The 21,473-nt window shown below is 41.4% G+C and overlaps 1 protein-coding gene across 2 annotated transcripts; it reads left to right on the forward strand.

Moving 5' to 3' along the window:
• Positions 1–337: 337 nt before the first annotated feature.
• Positions 338–20,898, forward strand: ZCCHC10 (zinc finger CCHC-type containing 10). 2 transcript variants are annotated; one of them, XM_075900329.1, is made up of 4 exons: positions 338–605; positions 9,940–10,101; positions 14,786–14,827; positions 18,932–20,898. In XM_075900329.1, the coding sequence occupies exons 1-4, from the start codon at positions 448–450 to the stop codon at positions 19,197–19,199; spliced, it is 630 nt and encodes a 209-aa protein (XP_075756444.1). In that variant the 5' UTR covers positions 338–447; the 3' UTR covers positions 19,200–20,898. The 2 variants fall into 2 exon arrangements, with proteins under 2 accessions (XP_075756444.1, XP_006128592.1); XM_006128530.4 differs by lacking the exon at positions 338–605 and adding an exon at positions 1,222–1,976.
• Positions 20,899–21,473: the final 575 nt, after the last annotated feature.

Consider the following 21,473-nt stretch of genomic DNA (forward strand, 5'->3'; position numbering starts at 1 on the left):
GAGAAAGAACATAAGAATGACCATACTGGGTCAAACCAAAGGTCCATCCAGCCCAGTATCTGCGGCCAGTGAGAACACAAAAGTCACTTTATGCAGGACAGAGAAACAAGTCAAATCCATCAGTGTGAGGCTGAGAAGCATGAATAGACCAGCACAAGTCCAAAACAAGGTAGCAGCTGGTGCCTACGCATCTGTATACAAAACAAGGTAGCAGCTGGTGCCTACGCATCTCCCCAGGTCAGTGGGGAAGGGCACGGGAGAGAGTTTCACGTGGCCCAGGGAAGGGGCAGAAGCCTGGGAAGCAGGAGAGCGCGCTGGAGGACCAGCAAAGAGCCAGCCACCGGAGCTTCCGCTTCGCAGGAAGCTGCCCCGCCCGGAGAAGTAGAGACGAAGTGGAGGACGGGCCCCAAAGCGCGTCTTCTCTAGCCGCCCGAAGCCTGGCTCTTTATGGTAGACAGCGGCCGGCTTCTCCCGCAATGGGGAAGGCGGAGAAGGGCGGAATTGCCCGGCATGCAGCGCGGCGGGCCCTTCTCTGCTCGCCTCACTTCCCGGCCAGGGGCTAAGATGGCGACTCCCATGCACCGACTCATCGCTCGGCGGCAGGCGTGAGTGCGCCGGGCTAAGGGAGCGTCCCCGGAGACAGCGGCTCCCCGAGGGGCAGCCCGGGAGAAGCGGCGTCCAGCGGGCACGGGAGAGGGGGGCTGTCTTGGCGGGGAAGCCGCAGGGACGTGGGCTCTCCTGGGAGGGGAGCCGCGGGGGTCGCTGCGGCCCGTGTATGGGGAGGTCTCGCTGCCTTCACCCGTCCCGGAGAGCGTGCGGGTTGGGTGTGGAGCCAGCCCTGCGGGGGGCAGGTAGCGGCGGCTGGCCGGGCTCGCGGCGTTTGCCAGAGGAGCGCTGGTACAGGCGGCGAAGGGCAGTAAATGATGCGCGGCGTGTGTACAGGACCCCTCGTCTCCGCAGCCTCTGACGCGCAGCCCCACGGTTAAAGGGCTGTAGCGTGCGAGCAGATGGTTCTTGTTTGAAAGCGAAGCGATGCATCTGTCTGGGAGGAAGCTCTTCCCTGTCTAGCCCAACGCAAACTCTAGTCACCCTGCGCTCACCGCGAACTGGGGCAGGCCTGCTGCTCGCTGGTTTCTGAAAACAGATTCTGTATTGCAGTATGGAAGATTAAGTTGAGCATGGTACGGAGCTTCTGCAACAGGCCATTGCAGGAATAATAGAAATTTTTTACATATCGGCGTGAGATAGCTAAGTACCATTAGTTTATATATCAGAAACTTGATAAACAAAGAGGTTGCATGGCATTGGGTTTTTGTCCCTCTTCAGAAGTTGAGGATATTTTTTTTTTTTTTTTTTACACCAGAATTTGAGGTCTTGAGTGTCCAGACTAGGGTGATGGAAGAAGTAGCAAATGGATGGTATTTGTAATAATCAAGAATGAAAGCTGAATGAGAGGGGAAGGATGTCTTAGTCAAGGCTTGCCTACAGTGGCAAGTTACTGCAATGTAATTTTCTGCTTAGGGATGTGAACTCCGCCCTCCCCCCACCACACGCACCAAGTTACAGTGCTGTAAAGTACCAGTGTGGATAGTGCTGCCCTGCTTTCAGCACTATTAGCGTCTCCCTTCTTTGAGGTAGTTTACTTAAAGTGCTGAACAAGTGTTCTCCTAGCACTTTTGCTGTGACTGCACTGTGTTAAAACAGTTAAAGTGAAGACAAACTCTGATTGTTTAAAACTCCAATTTTGAATAATTAACATTAATGTCTAATCAGTCATGCATTCTTTTCACAAATTGTTAATGGTTCTACACCCAAACCCGTCAGTGAAGGTGTAAGATGTCACAATACACCTATCTGAGGGAATGTCTACACCTAAAAGTAGACAAAACAAAAATTGTTCACAGTTGCTCCCTGTTTTGACAGATCAAGTCCACATTGGGGACACCATCATCGACACTGTGAGCAATGCGCTGTGGGTATGTATCCCACAGTGCAGTGTTGTGGGAAGGCAGAGCTGAACCCTGCACACCTTGTGATTCTTTTAGTTCTCTCAGCATCCTCAGCTGATGGGGCATCATCACGAGTAGCTCTGTTTCAGTGGTGAGAGTGGAAGGGCAGATAGGTGTGGCCCTCTCCTCCCACTTTTGCAGTGGGCAGCACCGCTGAGTTTGATCTGAGCATTAGTCTCCAGGGCAACTGCTGCCTTCAGTCCAACCAGCCTCGTGTGTCAGAATTCCTCCTATCCCTGCCCTGCTTAGCACTGCCTTGGATCCCAGCCCTGCCAGGAGCCCTTGGTTTCCTCAGGCTTCCTACCTTATTGATTGATTACTCTCCATGCTGAGGAATGCTGCCTCTTTCCCCATGCAGCAGCAGTCTGCCTGATGCTGTCTTCCTATTGCAGGGCAGAACAGGAGCATTCCAATGATTTATTCTTTGTTCCCCAAACTGAATAGCTCACTGAGCTGTCAGATACTTCCCAGAGCTTTCAAAGGGGAGGCGTGCATGCCTACAAGACAGCAGAGAACAAAACACTGAACAGAGCCATCAGGGGAGGCATTGTGGGATATTGGCGGGAGCCAGTTCTATCCTGGACAAAACACACAGTAGAATCTATGTTGCCTCTTAGTATTTCTTTGTACCAGGAAAAAAGAAAAAGGTCTCTCATTGAGTGAAAGTTTTTTGATGCTGAAACTAGGTATTTTTCCCCAGTAAAAGTTGTGTGAATGTTCTCGCTGTTGTCTCTCTAAAAGGCAATTTTTAGTGATAAAACTTTGTAGTGTAGATGTATCCTGAGAGACTCATGAGGTCCCCAAGTAGGAAAAACACAGAACGTTCTAAAGTTTAAAAACAGGAAGGGCAGAAAAAATCATTTCAGGTCTCTTTTACTCACACATCTATAGTAGTGCTCACAAAAAAAGGACAAGCCTACATTTTTCTTTTTAAATTGTTCAGGTCATCTTAAAGTAACTTGACCAAAGTAGGGATGTTAAATAACATAAATGAATAGTCAATTAACCTCATGAATTCTTACTGGTTACTCGACTATTCTGTAGTCCGCAAGGTGGGGCTGGCAGTGTGTGCTCTGGCCTCGTTCCCAGGGAGTCCCTTGCCACTCTGCTCTGCTGCCTCTGTATCAGCATAGAGTACCAGGTGAGAGTTGGTCCATGAGGGGAACCAGTTTAAAAACCAGCTCCCCTCATGGACTGGTTGCCTGTTGGCCCACACTGTTGCCTATGATACAGAGGCAGCAGCATGGGGTTCCAGCAGCCCCTGTCTAAGGGGTCTGAGCTCCTGAACCCAGCACAAGCCGGAACTGAGCCGGGCTGCCTGCCCGCCTGGCTCCTAATACACTTTAAATGTAGAGCCGCAGCGGAGGTAGGTCCCAGATCCAGCACAAGCCAGGCTGCTGGCCAGCCTGCTAAAAAATTTACTGGCAGGGGATAGGGTGTGTGTAGTCTATAGCATTAATAAGCTTTTGCTGATCAGTTAATTGAATATATTACAACCCTAGACCAAAGTAAATTCAAACAGAATTTTTTTGTTGTGGGCTTGAAAGGCTATAAAGCACCCAAGTAAACAAAACACAATCTTTTGAGGTACCAGAGTACATCAGACATCTGTTTAGGGGATCATTGTAATATTTGAGAGTTTATTCCCTGTATCAGAAACAAAAAACAGGACTATGTAGCACTTTAAAGACTAACAAGATGGTTTATTAGGTGATGAGCTTTCGTGGGCCAGACCCACTTCCTCAGATCAAACAGTGGAAGAAAATTGTCACAACCATATATACCAAAGGATACAATTTAAAAAAATGAACACATATGAAAAGGACAAATCAAATTTCAGAACAAAACATTAATTATCTTACCCATTACAAAGATAGCTTCCCCAGTTATCACCTCTAATATCATTAACTCACATTTACCTTCCCCCCCCCATTCCCCTTCTATACTGAAATTTGATTTGTCCTTTTCATATGTATTCATTTGACTAAACCATCTTGTTAGTCTTTAAAGTGCTACATAGTTTGGTGTAGCTGAAACAAAAAACAGGACTAATATGGCTACATTTCTATCCCTGTATCAGTTTGTCATATTTGCCGTTTCAAATATGGTGAATAGGGGCTATTAACCTTGAATTTCTTCCTTTTTTCATAGATTACGTAGTTTTCCTTGCTTTTCATTGGAAAGTTTCACAATTTCTATTGATTTGTGGAATAATTATTAACCTTTTATTTTGGAACAGTCTCCATTTAATTGTATCTTTTCACATGTTGGTTGAATGCATTTTGTGTTGTGCTATACATCTCCAAGCTTCCATTTATAGTTTGTTGTCACTGATCCCACATTCAGTATGACCTTGCCTTAATCTTGTCCATTTCACCTGTATGAGAATTGCTGTTAGGGTTGTGCTTAGAAATCTGGAGCAGACTAGTCTGTTTGATATGCTTTTTACTGAAGATGAGATTGCTTTTAGATTTAGATTTTGGTTTGGATGCATTTCTTAGTCAGGAAATGAGTGGCATTGGGACCAGGAAGTTTTTTGTGTTTTGTTTTGTTTTATTTTGTTTGGTTGCACTATGTAGTTCTATAGTATTTTCTACTAGAGAAGATATGTGGTGGTTTGATTGTTTTGGCACCAAGGCTGAATGTATGAGTGTTCATTAAGTGGAGGTATTGTTAGTTCTGTTCACATATGGCATTTGTAGCAGAGCCAGAAGTCTAAGGCCTGGTTAATGCTTAAAAATTAGATCCATCTAGCTATGTTGCTCAGGACTGTACAAATTTTGCATCCTGAGTGCCTTAGTTAGGTCAGCCTAAACTCTGGTGTAGATGTGACTAGATCAACAAAAGAATTCCTCCATTGACCTTGTTATTGTCTCTTGGAGATTAACTACATTGACAGAGGAAAAACCTGGATTCAGAATACCAAACTTCCTTCTTCTCTGAGCTTCAGTTGAGATTAGGGATGTTAAATTGTGTTTAATCAGCTAATTGAGTAGTCAATGGAATTTCCATTGACTAGTCGATAAGGGAGAAAACTGCAGAGCCACAGTGGGGTTAGCTCCCCACCCCAGGAGCTAACCCCATTGTGGCTCTGCCTTTTAAATGGAGTAAGAGCCCACCTGGCTCTTATTCCATTTAAAAAAGAGAGGTGCAGCATCTGGGACCTGGCGCGAGCCAGGAATCAGTTGATTCCCGGCTTGCGCTTGGTCCCCCGCTATGCCTCATCCTCCCCTGCCTCTCTGCAGAGATGGTGCTGGGGGGAACCGGCTCCTGCTCCCCTCCTTGCTGCCTCTGATAGAGGCAGCAAGGTGGGGGAGGAGCGACTAGTTGAGTAGTGACTTGATTTCCCAATAAGCATATGCTCATAGAGTAGTCAACTACTCAACTTATTGCTTTACATCCCTAGTTGAGATAAGGCTGATTTCTTCAGGAGCTGGCAGGGAGTTGATGTAGTAGAATAATCTTTCTCTTTACTAATTTCCATAGCCATATCAGAATCTTCATCTAACTGTAAGCAAGTCTAAAACACCAGTTGCTATGAAGGATGTAAAATGTATAAAAATATTAACTCTGTAATCAATCAAAATTCTTTTGGTTACATGGTTAACTGTGGGTCTTGGCCCCATTGGTGGGGAGCTGCTCTAGCTGGGCTGCAGTATGGGCAGGGGGGCTGCTCTGGCTGGGCCAAGGTAAACCTGCCACACTGCAGGCAAGGGGCTGCTCGGGCTGGGCTAGGCATGTCTCACCACTCTGTGCAACAAGTTGGGGGAGAAGGGTGCTGCTTCAGCCTGGCTGGACCCATTGTGGTGCGCCATGACACTACAGTCTGAGGTGGGGGGGCTGCTCTGGCTGGGCCAGGCATTGATTGGGCCAGGCATGCTGGTAAGGCAAATGCTTACTGGGTAACAGGTTAACCCTTTATATTCCTAGTCTCAGCACCTCTTCTTTGTGGGGGCTGGAAGCAGATCTTTTCATTAGTTTGGATATTCCTTCGACACATCGAAGGCTATTTATTGTGTTCAAACCTATACAGTAACATTTTAGGAGCAAGGATCTTTTTTTTTATATTTATCTCTTAAGTGCCATCCACTATGTAAAATACAGTATATCATTGACTTTTTATTGGCTATTTGGGGCCTTTGTTTACGGCTCCAGTATTCAGTAGTCAAGAGACACCTAGGTAGTCTTTAGTTATTTTTTGTTATCCTTTGTAAAAGTTGAAGAGGAAGTAAACTAGTAGGCTAATAGGGGGCTGACCATTGAGAACATGTTTCTCAAAGCAGTTTAGTATTTACAGACATTCTCTTGATGGAGTTTAGAAATGGATCTTGAGAAAATAAAACCTTTTAAAAACCTTTCAGTAGCCCTAGAATCTTGTTCAGCCTACTTACTAAAAGTACTGTTCCCTGCTGAAATTAAATTCTCAAAGTTAATTGTGTGCAATTAATTGTTAGTCTTATTAGTTCCCCATTGAATCTAAATTAGCACCATTTCTCCTTAGGGCTAAAACAAGAAGCCAGAGAAGTTTAGCCTTGAAAAAGTGTTGGATGTTATAGAAAAGATGACTATTAGAACTAGGAGCCTAAGTAAGTGATGAGAGGCCCGTGAACAATACCATTCTTCTGTACCTCAGGAGGGGACTCTTAAGCCAGGTCTACATTGCCACCAAAAGTCGGCTTAACGTATGCAATTCCAGCTATGTGAAAAGTGTAGCTGGAATCAACATACCTTAAGCTGAGCTTCGAGACCATCCTTTCTGCGGGAGGCTGACAGCAGAAATCGTTGACTTTCCTTACTCCTCCTGAGGATTAGAAGTCCCACTGTCGACAGGGGCGCCCTCAGAGTTCGATTTAGCTGGTCTTTACTAGACTTGCTAAATCGAATTCCAGAAAATTGAGTGCCACAGTGTCAGTCTTTTCTGCAGTCTAGACTTGGCCTTAATTCCTTGCCACTGAAACATCCATCATTGCTAATAGCCTTACTTTCCTCTTTTTACTGCCTAAATGCTAAATATATATTTAGGAAATTTCCTATTTCTACTAGTACATGGCTATAGAGTGGCTGTGAATGTATTGAACTTTCCAAAGGGCAGGAAAGACAGCTTGGCCCAATAAAAACAGCAGAACACTGGAGTCAGGAAATCTTATCTTTAATCTTGTGTCTGACACTGATTTGTGATGTGCTCTTGTGATGCCGCTCTACTCTGCACTAGTTAGGCCTCAGCTGGAGTACTGTGTCCAGTTCTGGGCGCCACGTTTCAAGAAAGATATGGAGAAATTGGAAAGGGTACAGAGAAGAACGACAAGAATGATTAAAGGTTTAGAGAACATGACCTATGAAGCCAGGCTTCATGAACTGGGCTTGTTTAGTTTGGAAAAAAGAAGATTAAGGGGGGACATGATAGCGGTTTTCAAATATCTTAAAGGGTGTCACAAGGAGGAAGGAGAAAATTTGTTCCTCTTGGTTTCTGAGGACAGGACAAGGAGTAATGGGCTTAAAGTGCAGCAGGGGAGGTTTAGATTGGACATTAGGAAAAAATTCCTAACTGTCAGGGTGGTCAAATATTGGAATAAATTGCCAAGGGAGGTGGTGGAATCTCTCTCTCTCTCTGGAGATATTTAAGAACAGGTTAGATAGACATCTGTCAGGGATGGTGTAGATAGAGCTTGGTCCTGCCTTGAGAGCGAGGGGCTGGACTCGATGACCTTTCGAGGTCCCTTCCAGTCCTATGATTCTATGAACCTCTTAATCTTTCTGCTTTTATTTCCTCATTTGTAGAATGAGGCCAATACCTACTTCACAAGAGTGTAAATGTGAATCACAGTAGAAGTGCTAAACAATGTATTCACAAAATTAATGAGGCATAGGAGGGAAAATAAAACAGAGCAAAGAACTTCACCTTCCTTCCCATGTCAGAGAAAAATTGTTAGTGGGAACTCCCTTCTTCAGGGTTATTATATCATCAGAGACTCTTTTAATCCATATCTGACTAAAAGGAAGATTTCATTCTTTTGTGAATTTTAGCAAAGTGTTGCAGAACTGTGTGAATATTAATCTGAGGGCTCAAAATTGACCCATATTTACTGTGATGATGATGAAAAATTAATAGTTAACTACTTCCTGAAGAGTAGTAGAGTAAAATTCTGTATGGCTCACTCTAGTGAATTGTGCACACAAGACAGCCAAAATCAGGTTATACTTGGGATTGGCAAAGTAAAATGTTACTTTTGAACGTGGCATGCCTCAATTGCACCTTTTATGATAGCAGTTATTAATTGGCTGCTGAAATTGTAGGATTGCTCTTGAGTTTCTCACAAGGAACACAGTATCCTATTTAGTCTGTTCTGCTTCTAATCACTAGATTCCCATGATTTGAAAATTAGGCTGTCCAAAATATTGGAACAAATTGCCTCTAAGGATTGGAACAGATTTTAAGTGCTTGTTTGAAAAATCTGTGAGAGGCAGGTGCAAATTCTCTGGAGATTGTAACATGGGGTAAAATTTACTAACATTACATGTATGTAACCATATTACCAGCAGTTGGTGCAGAAATGTAAACTATGCTGCCAAAATATTTGCCAGTTAGGTTGGGACAAAAATTGCAAATAATCGAGTTACATTTGTTCGCTGGTTGAAACATAATTATTGCTTCACTTCGATTCTTCTTCATACTCTTTAATCTCTCTATATAAAAAAGTTTTTCCTGACAGGTGACAGAATATTCCTGCCTGGTGACGGAATGACGTCGTCAGCATCAATAGGCTCTTTCAGCAAAGAGAAAGCAACCAGAGAGAGGGGGGTAGGCGAGCATAGCGAGCAGAGGGCACAGGCCCCTAGTAGTTGCTTATGAATTTTAAGTTCTGAAGGGAATGGGTAATTATGAACTCCAGCAGAGTGAGGAAAGATTAAAGAGGGACAAACCAGTAGGAATTTTTAAACCAAAATGCTGTCCATACTAGGGGTGTAAGCGACTAGTCGACTACCTGATAAGCATAGACTACTCACGCTTGCTTTCCCAGATGCCCCCCCTTATCGATTAATCGGGTAGTTGATGGAAATTCCATTGACTATTCAATTAGCTGATTAATCAAAATTTAACATCCCTTGTCCACAAACCGCTTGCCAATGTGCAAACCACATGCCAAACATAGTAATTTTAGAGGGGTAGGCTAGTGAGTCTGTAACAGGAAAAACTTAAACAACAAATAGTCTGGTACCACTTTAAAGACTAACAAAAAATGAGATGGTATCATGAGCTTTTGTAGGCACAGCCCACTTCTTCAGATGACTGAAGTGTTGGAAGTCCAGAACCAAGAATAAGTAAGGGAAGGAGGGATGGCCGGGGGGTAGAAGAGGGAAAGGACATGGGGTAGATAATGTCCTTTCTCCTCCCCTCCCCAATTTTTTTCTTTCCTCACCCCTCGCTCCTTCCCTTATTTATTCTTGGTTCTGGACTTCCAACACTTCAGTCATCTGAAGAAGTGGGCGGTGCCATGAAAGCTCATGATACCATCTATAAATTTTATTAGTATTTAAAGTGCTACCAGACTATTTGTTGTGTTATAGTTTAGTCTGTACCACTTCAGCAGAAAGGGAAACTTGAGAGCTCCAATTCTGTAATATAAAAATGTATTTGTATTCACTCTGATAAATAACTGATACAGAAACATTCCAGTAATCACAGAGGACTTGACTGTATGCAAGTATATGAGTTTATCTGGAGCCCCAAATGAAATGCAGGATTATTCTGACTTGAGACAAAGCTAAAGCTTTAATAAATATAGATACAACCTCAAATTAAACAAGTCCTTTGTCTTAGGACTGGTATGCTAAAATACATCATATAATTTTCAATAGACAGTGCTGTTTGTGCTTAAATATCCCAATTTTAAATCCAGATCTCTTTTAAGCAAATTCTGTATTTTTATAGGGAGGCAAACAAGCAGCATGTGCGATGTCAGAAGTGTTTAGAGTTTGGACATTGGACCTATGAATGTACAGGAAAAAGAAAATATCTGCACAGACCATCCAGGACAGTGGAATTAGCAAAAGCTCTGAAAGAAAGAGAAAACAGACTGTTATTGCAACAAAGGTAAGATCAGCTGGGCTAAAGCTTTAAAGACATTATCAGAAGTATGTATAAACTGTGTATGGGAGATTGTAGGAGGCTGGTCAGTTTTCTTTGTGTGGTTTTGGTGTTCATTCTCTTCCACCTGAATGTGTAATTCCCATTAATAGTTATTATATGTGCATCATAGGAAATATACATGTATTTGTATCCCACAGTATCCACAGATTACTTGTTCAGCCTCTTCACATAATTTAGATCAAACAGGTTTTTTTAAACAAAAATGGATCACTGGAATAAAGTCAAAATAGATAATGGGGTCTTTTGTGTAATGATACATTGCTTTCTGGGTATCTTGACCATATACCTTATTCTGTGTTTACACGGGAATTAGAAAACAATTTGTGTACAACTTTCCCAGTGTAGGCACAATAAGCATAACTAGAAAAGTATCAGATGTGTCCATTTTTATAGTCTAACCATAAATGTATCCACAAACAAAAACAAAATTGCTATATTAACAATCTATCAGGAGCATAGTTTTCCCCTTGTATTTAGTTTTGAAGAATAAAAAACAAATAGGGGAGCAAAGCATAGATTCATATGTATTGCCAATTCTTTATTCCTAAAAATATTGGGTGTACATCTCATTGGATTAAAAGATCAACAGTAAACTTCCGATAATCCGGCACCTTTGGGACCCAGGGGGTGCCGGATTATCAGATAGGCCGGACTATCAGAAGGGGGGGCTACGAAGGGTCTGGGGTGGAGTGGGGAGGATGCCACTCCAGACCCCTCATAGCCCCCCCTTCCGATAGTCTGGCTCTGCCCCAGGCGTCCCGGATTCAGCCGCTGCTGCTCAGTTTCAGCAGCGGCTGAATCAGAGACGCCTGCGGCAGAGCAGCTGGGGTGCTGCCGGGTTGGTCCGGTAGCACCGCCCCTTGGTGCTGCGGGACCAACCCGGCAGCACCCCAGCTGCTCTGCCCCGGGCTTCCCGGAATCAGCCGCTGGTCAGTTTCAGCAGTGGCTGAATAGGTGCGCCTGGGGCAGAGCAGCTGGGGTGTTGTTGGGTTGGTCCCGTAGTGCCGCCCCTCGGCACTGCGGGACCAACCCGGCAGCACTACGGCTGCTCTGGTCCAGGCGTCCCCAAGAGCAGCTTGGGTGCTGCTGGGTTGGTCCCTCAGCCCCGAGGGGCGGCGCTGCGGGACCAACCTGGCAGCACCCAAGCTGCTCTGCCCCCTGTTTCCCCGATTCAGCTGCTGGTCAGTTTCAGCAGCGGCTGAATCGGGGAAGCCGGGCACAGAGCAGCTCCAATTGTCCGGCTGCCCCAAGCACTTCTGGGTTCCTGATGGTGCTGGACCATGAGGAGTACCGGAGCATTGGATGCCGGACTAATGGAGTTTTACTGTACATGCTTTGCAGTTTTGGTATTTGAGACACCTGGGAAGGTGATACCTGCAGCCAAGAAGAAATATCCAAATTGGACTTTGCCTTAAACTGAAGTGTGACTTCACTTAATTCTGGTGGCCCTGTAGGTAGAATTTTGTTGTTTCCCCCCGTGAAGAAGAATTCAGCACTCAAACATTTCTCCCTTTTAATTAAAAATGCCTTCATATTGAAAATAAAGCTGAGTGAACTGAGACATTTTCTAAAGTGTTGAACATAAAAGGATATGTCATACAATTTTTCTATCAACCATCTGCCTAGCTGTTCTTATACACTGAGTATCAATGGTAGGAAGCAAGATCTAATGGCTGTTGCTGAGTTGAACCTTGAATTGTGTAGACTTGTTTCGGGCAGGGTTAGACAACTGCAACTGAGCAAGTGAAGCTGACAGTTTTAAGGTGTCTTTAGTATTTTCATTGTAATCCTGTCTTTCCCTTTGTCAGTTGGTTATGACTTTCTGAATCTTTATCCTTTGTGGCTACAATTTTCTATGCAAGGTCTCCAACTAAGGGTTAATTTTCTTTTAAAGTGGGAGCAAAAAATGGTTCAGCCATTTTTTAAATCATGGGCAGAGTGGAAGAAAATATTTCTTAGTTAAAAACATTTTTATAATATTTCTTTTTAAAAGGTTTAATGGGGAAATAGTGTGGTGTTAAGTGAAATTTGGTATGAGACTAATCCTTGATCAGACGGACCTTTCAGTGGGGATGCAGTAAACTGGGTTTGATTTGGCAGGTATGAGTCTTTAAAAATCATAGGTGTGCATTCACATTTTTTCTCTTTAGCACAAGCACTTTTAAAATTATCTCAATTTTCTAGAATAAAAGGGAGATGTGATGCATGTGAAGTTTTTCTTTTTTTTTTAAATAATATGATCAGTATGTATAACTTCAGTGATAATGAGATAAAAAATCTGTTTTACTCATGTTATGATCTATGCGCACAGACTTCCAAAATAATCACTATCTTAAAAAACAAACAAACGAAAACTAAAACCTAGGATATTCCATACATATGGTTGTAAAAGCAATACTCTTTTTCAAGGGCCTGATTTAAAGCCACTCTTTCAGTCTTAATGTCTTCATTTTCTGATAGATGTAGTTTTTCAAATGGCATAACTGCATATCTAACATAGCCTTGAACTAACAAACAAGTCAGGTTGTCTAAGGCAATAATAGACCAACACAGGTTTGAACCCTTAATCTTCAGATTTATGCCATAGCCTCCTACCATGTCAACTACAGGAATAACTGATAAGAAAAAGCTTACAGTTATTCCCATTTTCAAGCAGATTATAGAGGGGGAGACAGCACACTTTATTACTGAGTTAGACAACTGTTTGTGAATCTAATGTATGAGGATTCTTGATTCGTATTGTCTTCTCTGGGAGCCAAGTATGGCAGAGATTGTATAGCCTGGTATAATAACATTTCTATTTGATTATGTGCAGAGTTTGAACCTGGGAGTTCTAGATTTAAAATTATGAACTTCTACCACTTTGAGCTCCAGCACAATACACCTGAGGATGGATGCAGCACCAGACTCATAAACTTCTGTCTGGGTTGGCCACTAACACAGGATAAAGAATCCACACACTGTTATCATAGGTTAGGCTAGCACATAATATAGGCCTTTGCTTCTGAAAGGTAGTTTGGCAGATTAGAGAGAGGAATTCTATTCCCAGTTTTGCTTTTTGTAATATAGACAAATTATAAGTGCCTTCCCTAAGGAAGAAGCGTAAGGCTCTGTTTCATAAAGGTGGAGGAAGGCACAGAAATATGGAGGACAATTAGTAAGAGAGAGTTAGAATTTGTGAGTTCTTGGTTTGTAATTTAGTAAACCCTCGATATGGCTACTGGAGATTATGTAAGGAAAGCATCCCTCTTACACACAGATCCATGGTTTATCAGTTGTGTGGGAATGTTTGACGCCTTGAAATATACTTGTGCATTTTGCTGGTCTACATGACTGTAGGCAAATCTCCATTCTCCTTGATATTACCTGCTACAATTGCATTAAAATATTACATTAATTCCCATCCCCTCTTTTTTTTTAATCTCTATGGATGAGATTAGTTCTCTAAAATCCATTGCTGCTGACCTTTAAATGAAATGTGAGCAGTTGAATTGTACAAACCAGGAATTGGTTTTGCTTCTACTTATCTAAGTGTTGGGCGTTTATCTAGTATTAGGCCTTGATTAAGGGAAAAAAATGCTTTTTGGGAAAGAACTTCAGTCCAATGGATGTAAATACAAACTTAAAGTTAAACATCTGCTTAAATGCTTTCCTGATGAGTTAAGTCAGAGGTCTCTGGAGCCAATGGCTCAATGGGCTGTTGTGGTTATGGCATATCAGTTTAATCACCAACAGTATACAAGGGAGTGATATGGCCAGCATTCCACCAGTTGGGTGACTTGAGGTAACCTTACAGTGTGAAATTGAGTCAGACTCGAAGCCAGGACCTTCAGGACTGTAGTTGAGGACTGTAACCACTCAGATACTGAACCTCCCTAAATGGGGATGGAATTAATTAATTAAATGCTATGCAGAATAGAGACCTAGTTTGGTTTACTTCTGTTGTTGGCTGAGGTGCTTTGACCATATGAATTGAAAGAGGAATGATCATGGCAAATTTGACCTAACACTGATGCTTTGTAAAAATGTTTTCACCAAAATTAAGGCTAACAAAAATCTCTATGAGATTTCTTTTAATTCTGAAGTCTAATATTTTGTTAAACAAGCATTTTCCTACAGTATTTGCAACCCAGATTTTCTATCAGCATGTGAATGCATGAGAACCTTAAAGTGAAATAATAGATATTATTAATAAAAATAGATTTTTTGTTGTTGTACAGGAGAGAAATTCATAAAGAGCACAAATGAGGAAAACTGAATTACATTTTGAAAACTTAATTTTAATAATTTCAGATATTCAGTAATGTAAACTTTTTACACAAACAGTGTCACTTTCATGTAATAGAGAACTTTTAATAGAAGGTAATTGATAGTATGGCATAATTAATAAAAAAAGGTAAATATACAACAGCTTTTTTTAAGTTACAGGGAACGTTTTCCTCTTGGGTTGAAAATGGCTGAAAATGAATAATGCTAATTTAACTTTAGTCATTACAACCCATTGTTTACTTTTCTGCCAGTGGGATGATGATTATCTATTATAAAAATCAATTCCACTGTACACCTGTCACTTAATTTTTCCCACTGAATTAATCAAAGGCATTGTTTTTCTCCTCCCCTTAATTAGAACTGGAGAAAGTACTGCAGAAAGGAAGACCAAGAAAAAAAGGTATGTAGGAAAAGATTAAAATTACAGCTATTCCAGTACTTGATGTTGCACTCACTATGGTAGAAGGAAATTTGGAAGAGGGTGTGTGGGATATTGGACGTAGAAATTACAAATGACACATTTGTTGCCTTTGGCCTCCTTTAAGTAGTCATGCTATATGAGCATTTGAAGTTTCTCCAAGTCTTTCACCTTCTAATTCTGTCTTTGCTTTTTCATCTTTGATCTTCCCTTCTCTACGTACTCTTTCCTTTAGTACGCAGAAATATTCTTTCCTTTGGCTAGAAGAGCATGATTGTATTTCAAATAACAGCAATAACTGGCTATGGTTTTCCAGTTAATAGTTCCTTCTCCCCATCTTACTGATCCTTCTCTTTTTTCCATTCCACACTGCCACCTCCCTCTAAAAGTTTTTCTATCAACTATAAACAAAACAAATCCAAACTCAATCAAACGAAACTATCATCCACACTAAAACTGGGTCTTAAAAAGCAGTGTTAGCACTGCGGGGAGCTCACTTAGACCAGCTTAGTTATTATGTTAGTATAAAAACCTCCAGAAGCTAATAGAATTTTGTTAAGGCTGCCTTTGGTGCTGTCTCAGTTTCAGTATCTGCAAGTAACATTTTTGTGTGATGATCCCTAGTGGAAATATGGTCTGTTTTCTCCCACTTCTAACAAAGTGCCTCCTTTATTGCTGCTCTCCAGATTGGAACAGCTACCTATATTGCACTTAAGAGAACACCCCATCTCAAAATCCCTCCTTTAAAAGAGACCTGCAAAGGACTTATAAATGTTGGCCTGGTGCCATTTTCATTTAATCTTTGATATATAGAGGCCAGAAAGACCTTTTTTTTTTTTTTAAACCATAGCATATCAAGAATGTCAGGACTTTATTGGTGGACTTCTTGGAGAGCTCTCAACTGAGTCCAGGAGGCAATGTTTTTTATTAACTACACCTTTTATTTTGGCAAAAATCTTTCAGACTTTATTTTTACATTGACAAATCCATTTTTTATTTTGCCCATCACCTTTAAAACAATATGCACTCTTGGGTTGAATTGTTTTCTTATGTGCTATAAGCCACCTATCAAATCACAATATTCATTTATTTGTATAAAGGTATACTTACCTTGCATCCATAAGAATTAAATGCAAAAATACTCTGTACAGCATGTTGTATACTTTGAATCCTCAAGTTAAGAGATGAAAATGTTCAGGTTCCAGCAGCACTGCTACAGGCTTAACTAGAAAAATACAAAAGGACATAAGTTCTGCAACTGTGCCCTCTAACTTTCAAGTTGAATTGGGCTTTCTCTTGCCCACATTGGACCTTACTACTTCCTCATGGCACTCTTTTGGAAGGTAGATTGCCAACCCCAAGGCACTTTATCTTGTACTCTGGCTTATTCTGCCTCCTCTGATCCATGAGTCTACTGTTTTTTCTCACACACTTATCTGTAGTTGTATCTAATGTGCAGCATCAGAGATCTGATTTGGATTGCCCTATATAAAAACTCATTAAATTGATATATTATTGAAAAGGAATTTCAAAATCAATGCATCTATTCAAACATGGCAGTCAGCATCACACTGCATTGAGAAAGCTTGTGTTACAAAATATGAAAAAAGTTTAGAATATGATGTAAAGCTAATTTTCTTACATTACCCAAACCACATGTATAGCTCTTCCTGTTCCAATGAAATAACTGTCTTTATTTGCTCCAACAATTCACCTCCCTGTTGTGTAACCAAACCAACAGACTATATAAATTTAAGTTTTATATTAATGGAGATTGCCTATCTCCTAGAACTGTCCTGGTCCTTGAAAGGTCATTGAGTTGGGTCCAGTCCCCTGCCTACACAGCAGGACCAAGTACCACCCCTGATGAATTTTTGCCCCAAATCCCTAAATGGCCTCCACAAGGATTGAACTCACAACCCTGGGTTTAGCAGGCCAATGCACAAACCACTGAGCTATCCCCCTCTCCCCATCAATATAAAAGATGATATATTATGTCATCTTATGAAAGCCATCACAGTAGAAGCTCAGAGTTATGAAGACCTGGGTAATGGTGATTGCACATAACTGTGAAATGTTTGTAACTGAACAAAGTGTTATAGTTCTTTCAAAAGTTTGCAACGGAACATTGACTTAATATAGCTTTGAAATTTTACTATTCAGGAGAAATATGCAATTTTCCCTTTATTGTTTAGTAGTTTACATTTAACATAGTACTGTACTGTATTTGCTCCTTTTTTTGTTGTTTTTTGTTTTTGTCTCTGCTGCTGTTTGATTACATGCTTCTGATTCCAGTTGAGGTGTGTGGTTGACTGGTCAGTTTGTAACTCTGGTGTTCATAACTCTGAGGTTCTACTGTAGATGGTTTTCTGCTTCCTATCCCTGACCCTCTACCCCAAAATCTTTCAAGTGAAGAGAATAGCTATTAGGCATTATCCTTAAGTTAGGGATGTTAGATAGTGATTAATTGAATAGTTGTATAACTGCACAAAATATTATTGGTTACATGACTATTTGAATAGTCCCTGAGGGCAGTGGGACAGCTCTTTAGTCCCACTCCTCAGGAGACCCGTAACCCCACACAGACCGGCTCCCCACGCAGACCACCTCCCGTCTGCCACACCATGCTTCTGCTGCGGCTTCTGTCCTTGGGAGGGTCCAAGCTCCCTGTGGACAGAAGCTACACTGGCATCCAGCATTCCCTCTAAGTGGTGCGGCAGCACATCTTCACACATGATTAATCAGTCCCGCCCAGTCAGAGGCTCCATGCATGTAGCTAGCTGACTGACTGGGCAGGGCTGATGAATCACCTGTGAAGCTGTGCTGCCACATAGCATTGAGGGAATACTGCTGGCATCCCATGGAGCAGCCCACACACTGCTGCTGCCTCTGTTAGAGAGGCAGCAGCGCAGGGGGAGGGGACACAGCTCCACGGAGCCGGCATGTGAAGAGAGCCATCTTAAAAGCTCTCCCCAGCGCTGCTGTCTCTGATAAGAGAGGCACCAGTGCAAGATGGTGTGAGGAGGGGGGACGCAGCTTGTGGGAGCTGATATGTGCGGGGAACTGGCTTGAAAGTTGGCTTCCTGAATGTACTGGCTCCCACCTGCCCCCCTTACTGTCCATGCTGCTGCTGCTTCTCTATCAGAGGCAGCAGTGCAGGGGAGCCAGGTGGCTCGCACTGGCTCTTGTTCCCCCCTCCAGGCTGCCTCTGTGCAGCAAGTGGAGGGAGGGATGTGTATTGTAGATAAGATTAACCGAGAAGCCTAGCCTTATTGGTTAATCGTGTACTCGACTTCACGTTGACATGCCTACTTCAAGTACCCACTCCACTGTCTGTATAGTGGTCAGTTACCACGATTCCAAACACCACTTTAAGATGGGGCTGATATTAATTTATTTTCTGGAGATTCCTTTTTGAACAGCTGTAAATAAATTTCCCTCAATAGGGAAAAAAAGCATGTTTTGGGGAAAAATACAGATAACCGATTTATATTAAGAAGTTAATGGCTCAGAACATTATAACAGGTTGATCCACGTATGTCAGTTTGCCACCACTGTGGGCTCACAATGAGGCAGAGTTAATGTAATTGTTATAACCTTAGCTTATGAATTTTCTGTGTTAGTGATTTTTAGCTGAGTATCCTTGCTCTTATTATAGCATTTAGTTTCCTTGTTCTGGAGAAAAGCTGAACCTATGTTTAATACTGCTACATGGCACCAATTAGGAATGACATTCAGTTAATTGAATAGAATGGGAGCCTGGTGAGCTAGAACTTTCCTTTTTTTTTTTTTTTTTTTTTTTTTTTTTTGGTGGAGGTAATTTGGAAAACCTGTCTTCTATTTTGGCACTTACATAGCCTTGTCCACACCAAGGATATCTGTTCAAAATAGAAGCAAGAAAATGGGAAAATACCACCTCCAGACAGTCACAACTGGAAAGTTTGAGCCCAATTGAAGAATGTTTTGAGCCTGTAAAAGCAAAATTATAATCAACATTGTTTTGTAGCCATACTTCCAGCAAGTCCGTTCAGTCACCACAATACTGGGAAGAGAATCTCTCATCTATCCTTTTCATATTTCTTGCAGGTCTAAAAGCGTGACTAGTTCCAGCAGCAATAGCAGCATCAGTTCAGCTAGTGATTCTTCATCTGAGAGTGAAGATTCCTCTACCTCCTCTTCTTCTTCTGATAGCGACAGTGATGAAAGCTCCTCCACTTCCTCATCTTCCCTATCTTCAAATAGTTCTTCTTCTTCCTCTGACTTCGAGTCAGATTCTAGTTCCTCCAGTAGCAGCAGCACGAGCACAGACAGCAGCTCCGATGATGAGCCACCGAAGAAAAGGAAGAAGAAATAGTGTGCTACCATCTTTGGTGACAATGTAGGACTGATATTAATGAATGATAATGTCATTCTCTAAGGAGGTTTTGAATATATTATTGCCAAATAGTTAACTGGTTAACATTTCTACAGTTTAAAACTTTCTAAATGTTTTACATATTTGTTCATAAGACATAAAAAGGTATTACATGGCACGTGAGACTTATTGAAAATTTTTTTTGTGGTTAATCCTTTAATGGGAATTTTTCTTTTTCGTTTAAAAATCTGTCATCAGATTTGTTTATATGAGCTAAAGTTCAGTAACCCTAATGTTTACATGCCAGAGAGCAAAACCTTCTTGTTTGAGATTGTGCTGTATATAGCATATACTGACCCTCTGTTCACAGCAACTTCATGTATGTTTTAGAAAATCCTGTAAACTAGTTAGAGAGGAAGAGGAATAAGAGGAATACCATTGGCTCCATAGTACGTAAATAGCATTAGCATTATCTGGCTAAACTGAATGCACAATATTGCTCAGAGGAGCAATATTATACTTTGCTGCTGAGCTTTTCTCAAATGGCTTTTCTGAGATTTCCAGGTCAAAGATTTAATTGCACCATAAAACTTATTAGTGCTAATTTGTTAAGATCCATATGCTATTTGTACTGTACAAAGGCTTTAGCTAGTCTTTTCAACTTTGCCTGTTTCCTGAGCTCATGGAACCATAACAATCTGAGACAAAGAATGTATCTTGCAACAACAGCATTGGAATAAAATGAGGTTATGGGTAGGGGCTCGGGGGATGGATCAATAACAGGTGCTGCTTAAGAGTTTTCATCTTCGTGCCTTTTTTATAAAATTAAATGCATCCTAAAAAGAATGGGGCCATAGTGGCTTCCTGCCCTCCCTCCCCCCCCCAGAACTCATTTAGCTTTCCACACAGAAAATGAGTCAAACTTGGAGAAATGGTGGTAACATAAATAAAATTGAGGCATTATTTTCAAAGCAAGGGCAAAAAGTTATTTTTGTTGGAAGATTGGTAAGAAAAAATGAGTCACCTTTAAATATAATTCTCAAAAGGAAGATATTTCCCTTTTGCTATTTTTGCAAAACTATTGTGTAGTGTAAGATTGCCAATGTACGTTTGTTGGGCACATGGTAGCTGGCATTATAGTCTACAGTAGAAAATGATTATTTGGCTTAGGTCATTATTTTTACATAAGTTTGTGCACATTTGTGAAAGAACTAGAAGAGGCATATTAGCCAAAAAACCCAGCAAGCAAACATCACAGCCCCTGCATATTGCAAGACCTCTCTTGCAAGTTGTTAAATAGAACTAATTTGCTGTTGTGGTGAATTTAAGCAGACAGCATTAGTCATTTAATTTTGTGATATAGTTTCCTTTTCAACTTCTTGTTGATGGAGTTCCCTTTTTTTGGGAGGGGGCATCATATGTGAAAGAAAATTCTTAAGTATCCTGGTTTAGGTAAAAATAGTAATTAAACTATTTTTTATATTTTTATGGGAAAAGCAGTGTGTAGAATTACTTTTGAATAAAATGTGCTTCTATTTAAATGTTTGAAAATATGTACGTTGTGCGTTTTAGTCTGTAATCATTACTGAATTTTACAGAACACGCTGAAGACTGTAAATAAAACTACCAGGAAATTGTTTGTCATCTTAGAGAATGTACCATTCAATGGGAAAAAGTTAATAAATGATTAAACACTTAACTATGTTTATATTCATTGCAAGTTCACTATACTGCAAATGTATTGATATGGTACAGATTGAGGAAAATAACTTCAGAAAATGGGGGCACATGTCAATCCAAGATGTTGTCTGTAGGAGATAGCTAAAGAGATTGAGGAAACCTGTGTTTAACTTTGGGTCTATTGGGAGGTCTAATGAGACAGTATATTACCTCTTATGATAGTTTATATCATCCAGCAGTGATTAAGTGGTAGACCATGAAAGGAGCTCCCTTCCAATACTTTTATAGGCAAAAACACAGTAGCTTTTTATGTATTGATTTTAGATCACTTTCTCTCAGATGTGATATTTGTTTCATTTTAAATCCATGCTCCCTCTATTCCAGTGGTTCCCAAACTTTTCGGCATCACGCACCCGTTTTGATTTTTGAAAAACCCTCACCCCCAACAGCAAAACAAAAACAAAAAAGGAACTGACCAGGGCAGCAAAACTTGATTGGGGGGGGGGGGGAAGGATTTGCCTCGCACCCTCCCCCTTAAATTTCTTCACACCTCCCCCCTGAGGGGGGCATACACCCCAGTTTGGGAACCCATGC

The sequence above is a fragment of the Pelodiscus sinensis genome, chromosome 17 (assembly GCF_049634645.1).
Source record: "Pelodiscus sinensis isolate JC-2024 chromosome 17, ASM4963464v1, whole genome shotgun sequence".
NCBI classification, from domain to species: Eukaryota; Metazoa; Chordata; order Testudines; family Trionychidae; genus Pelodiscus; species Pelodiscus sinensis.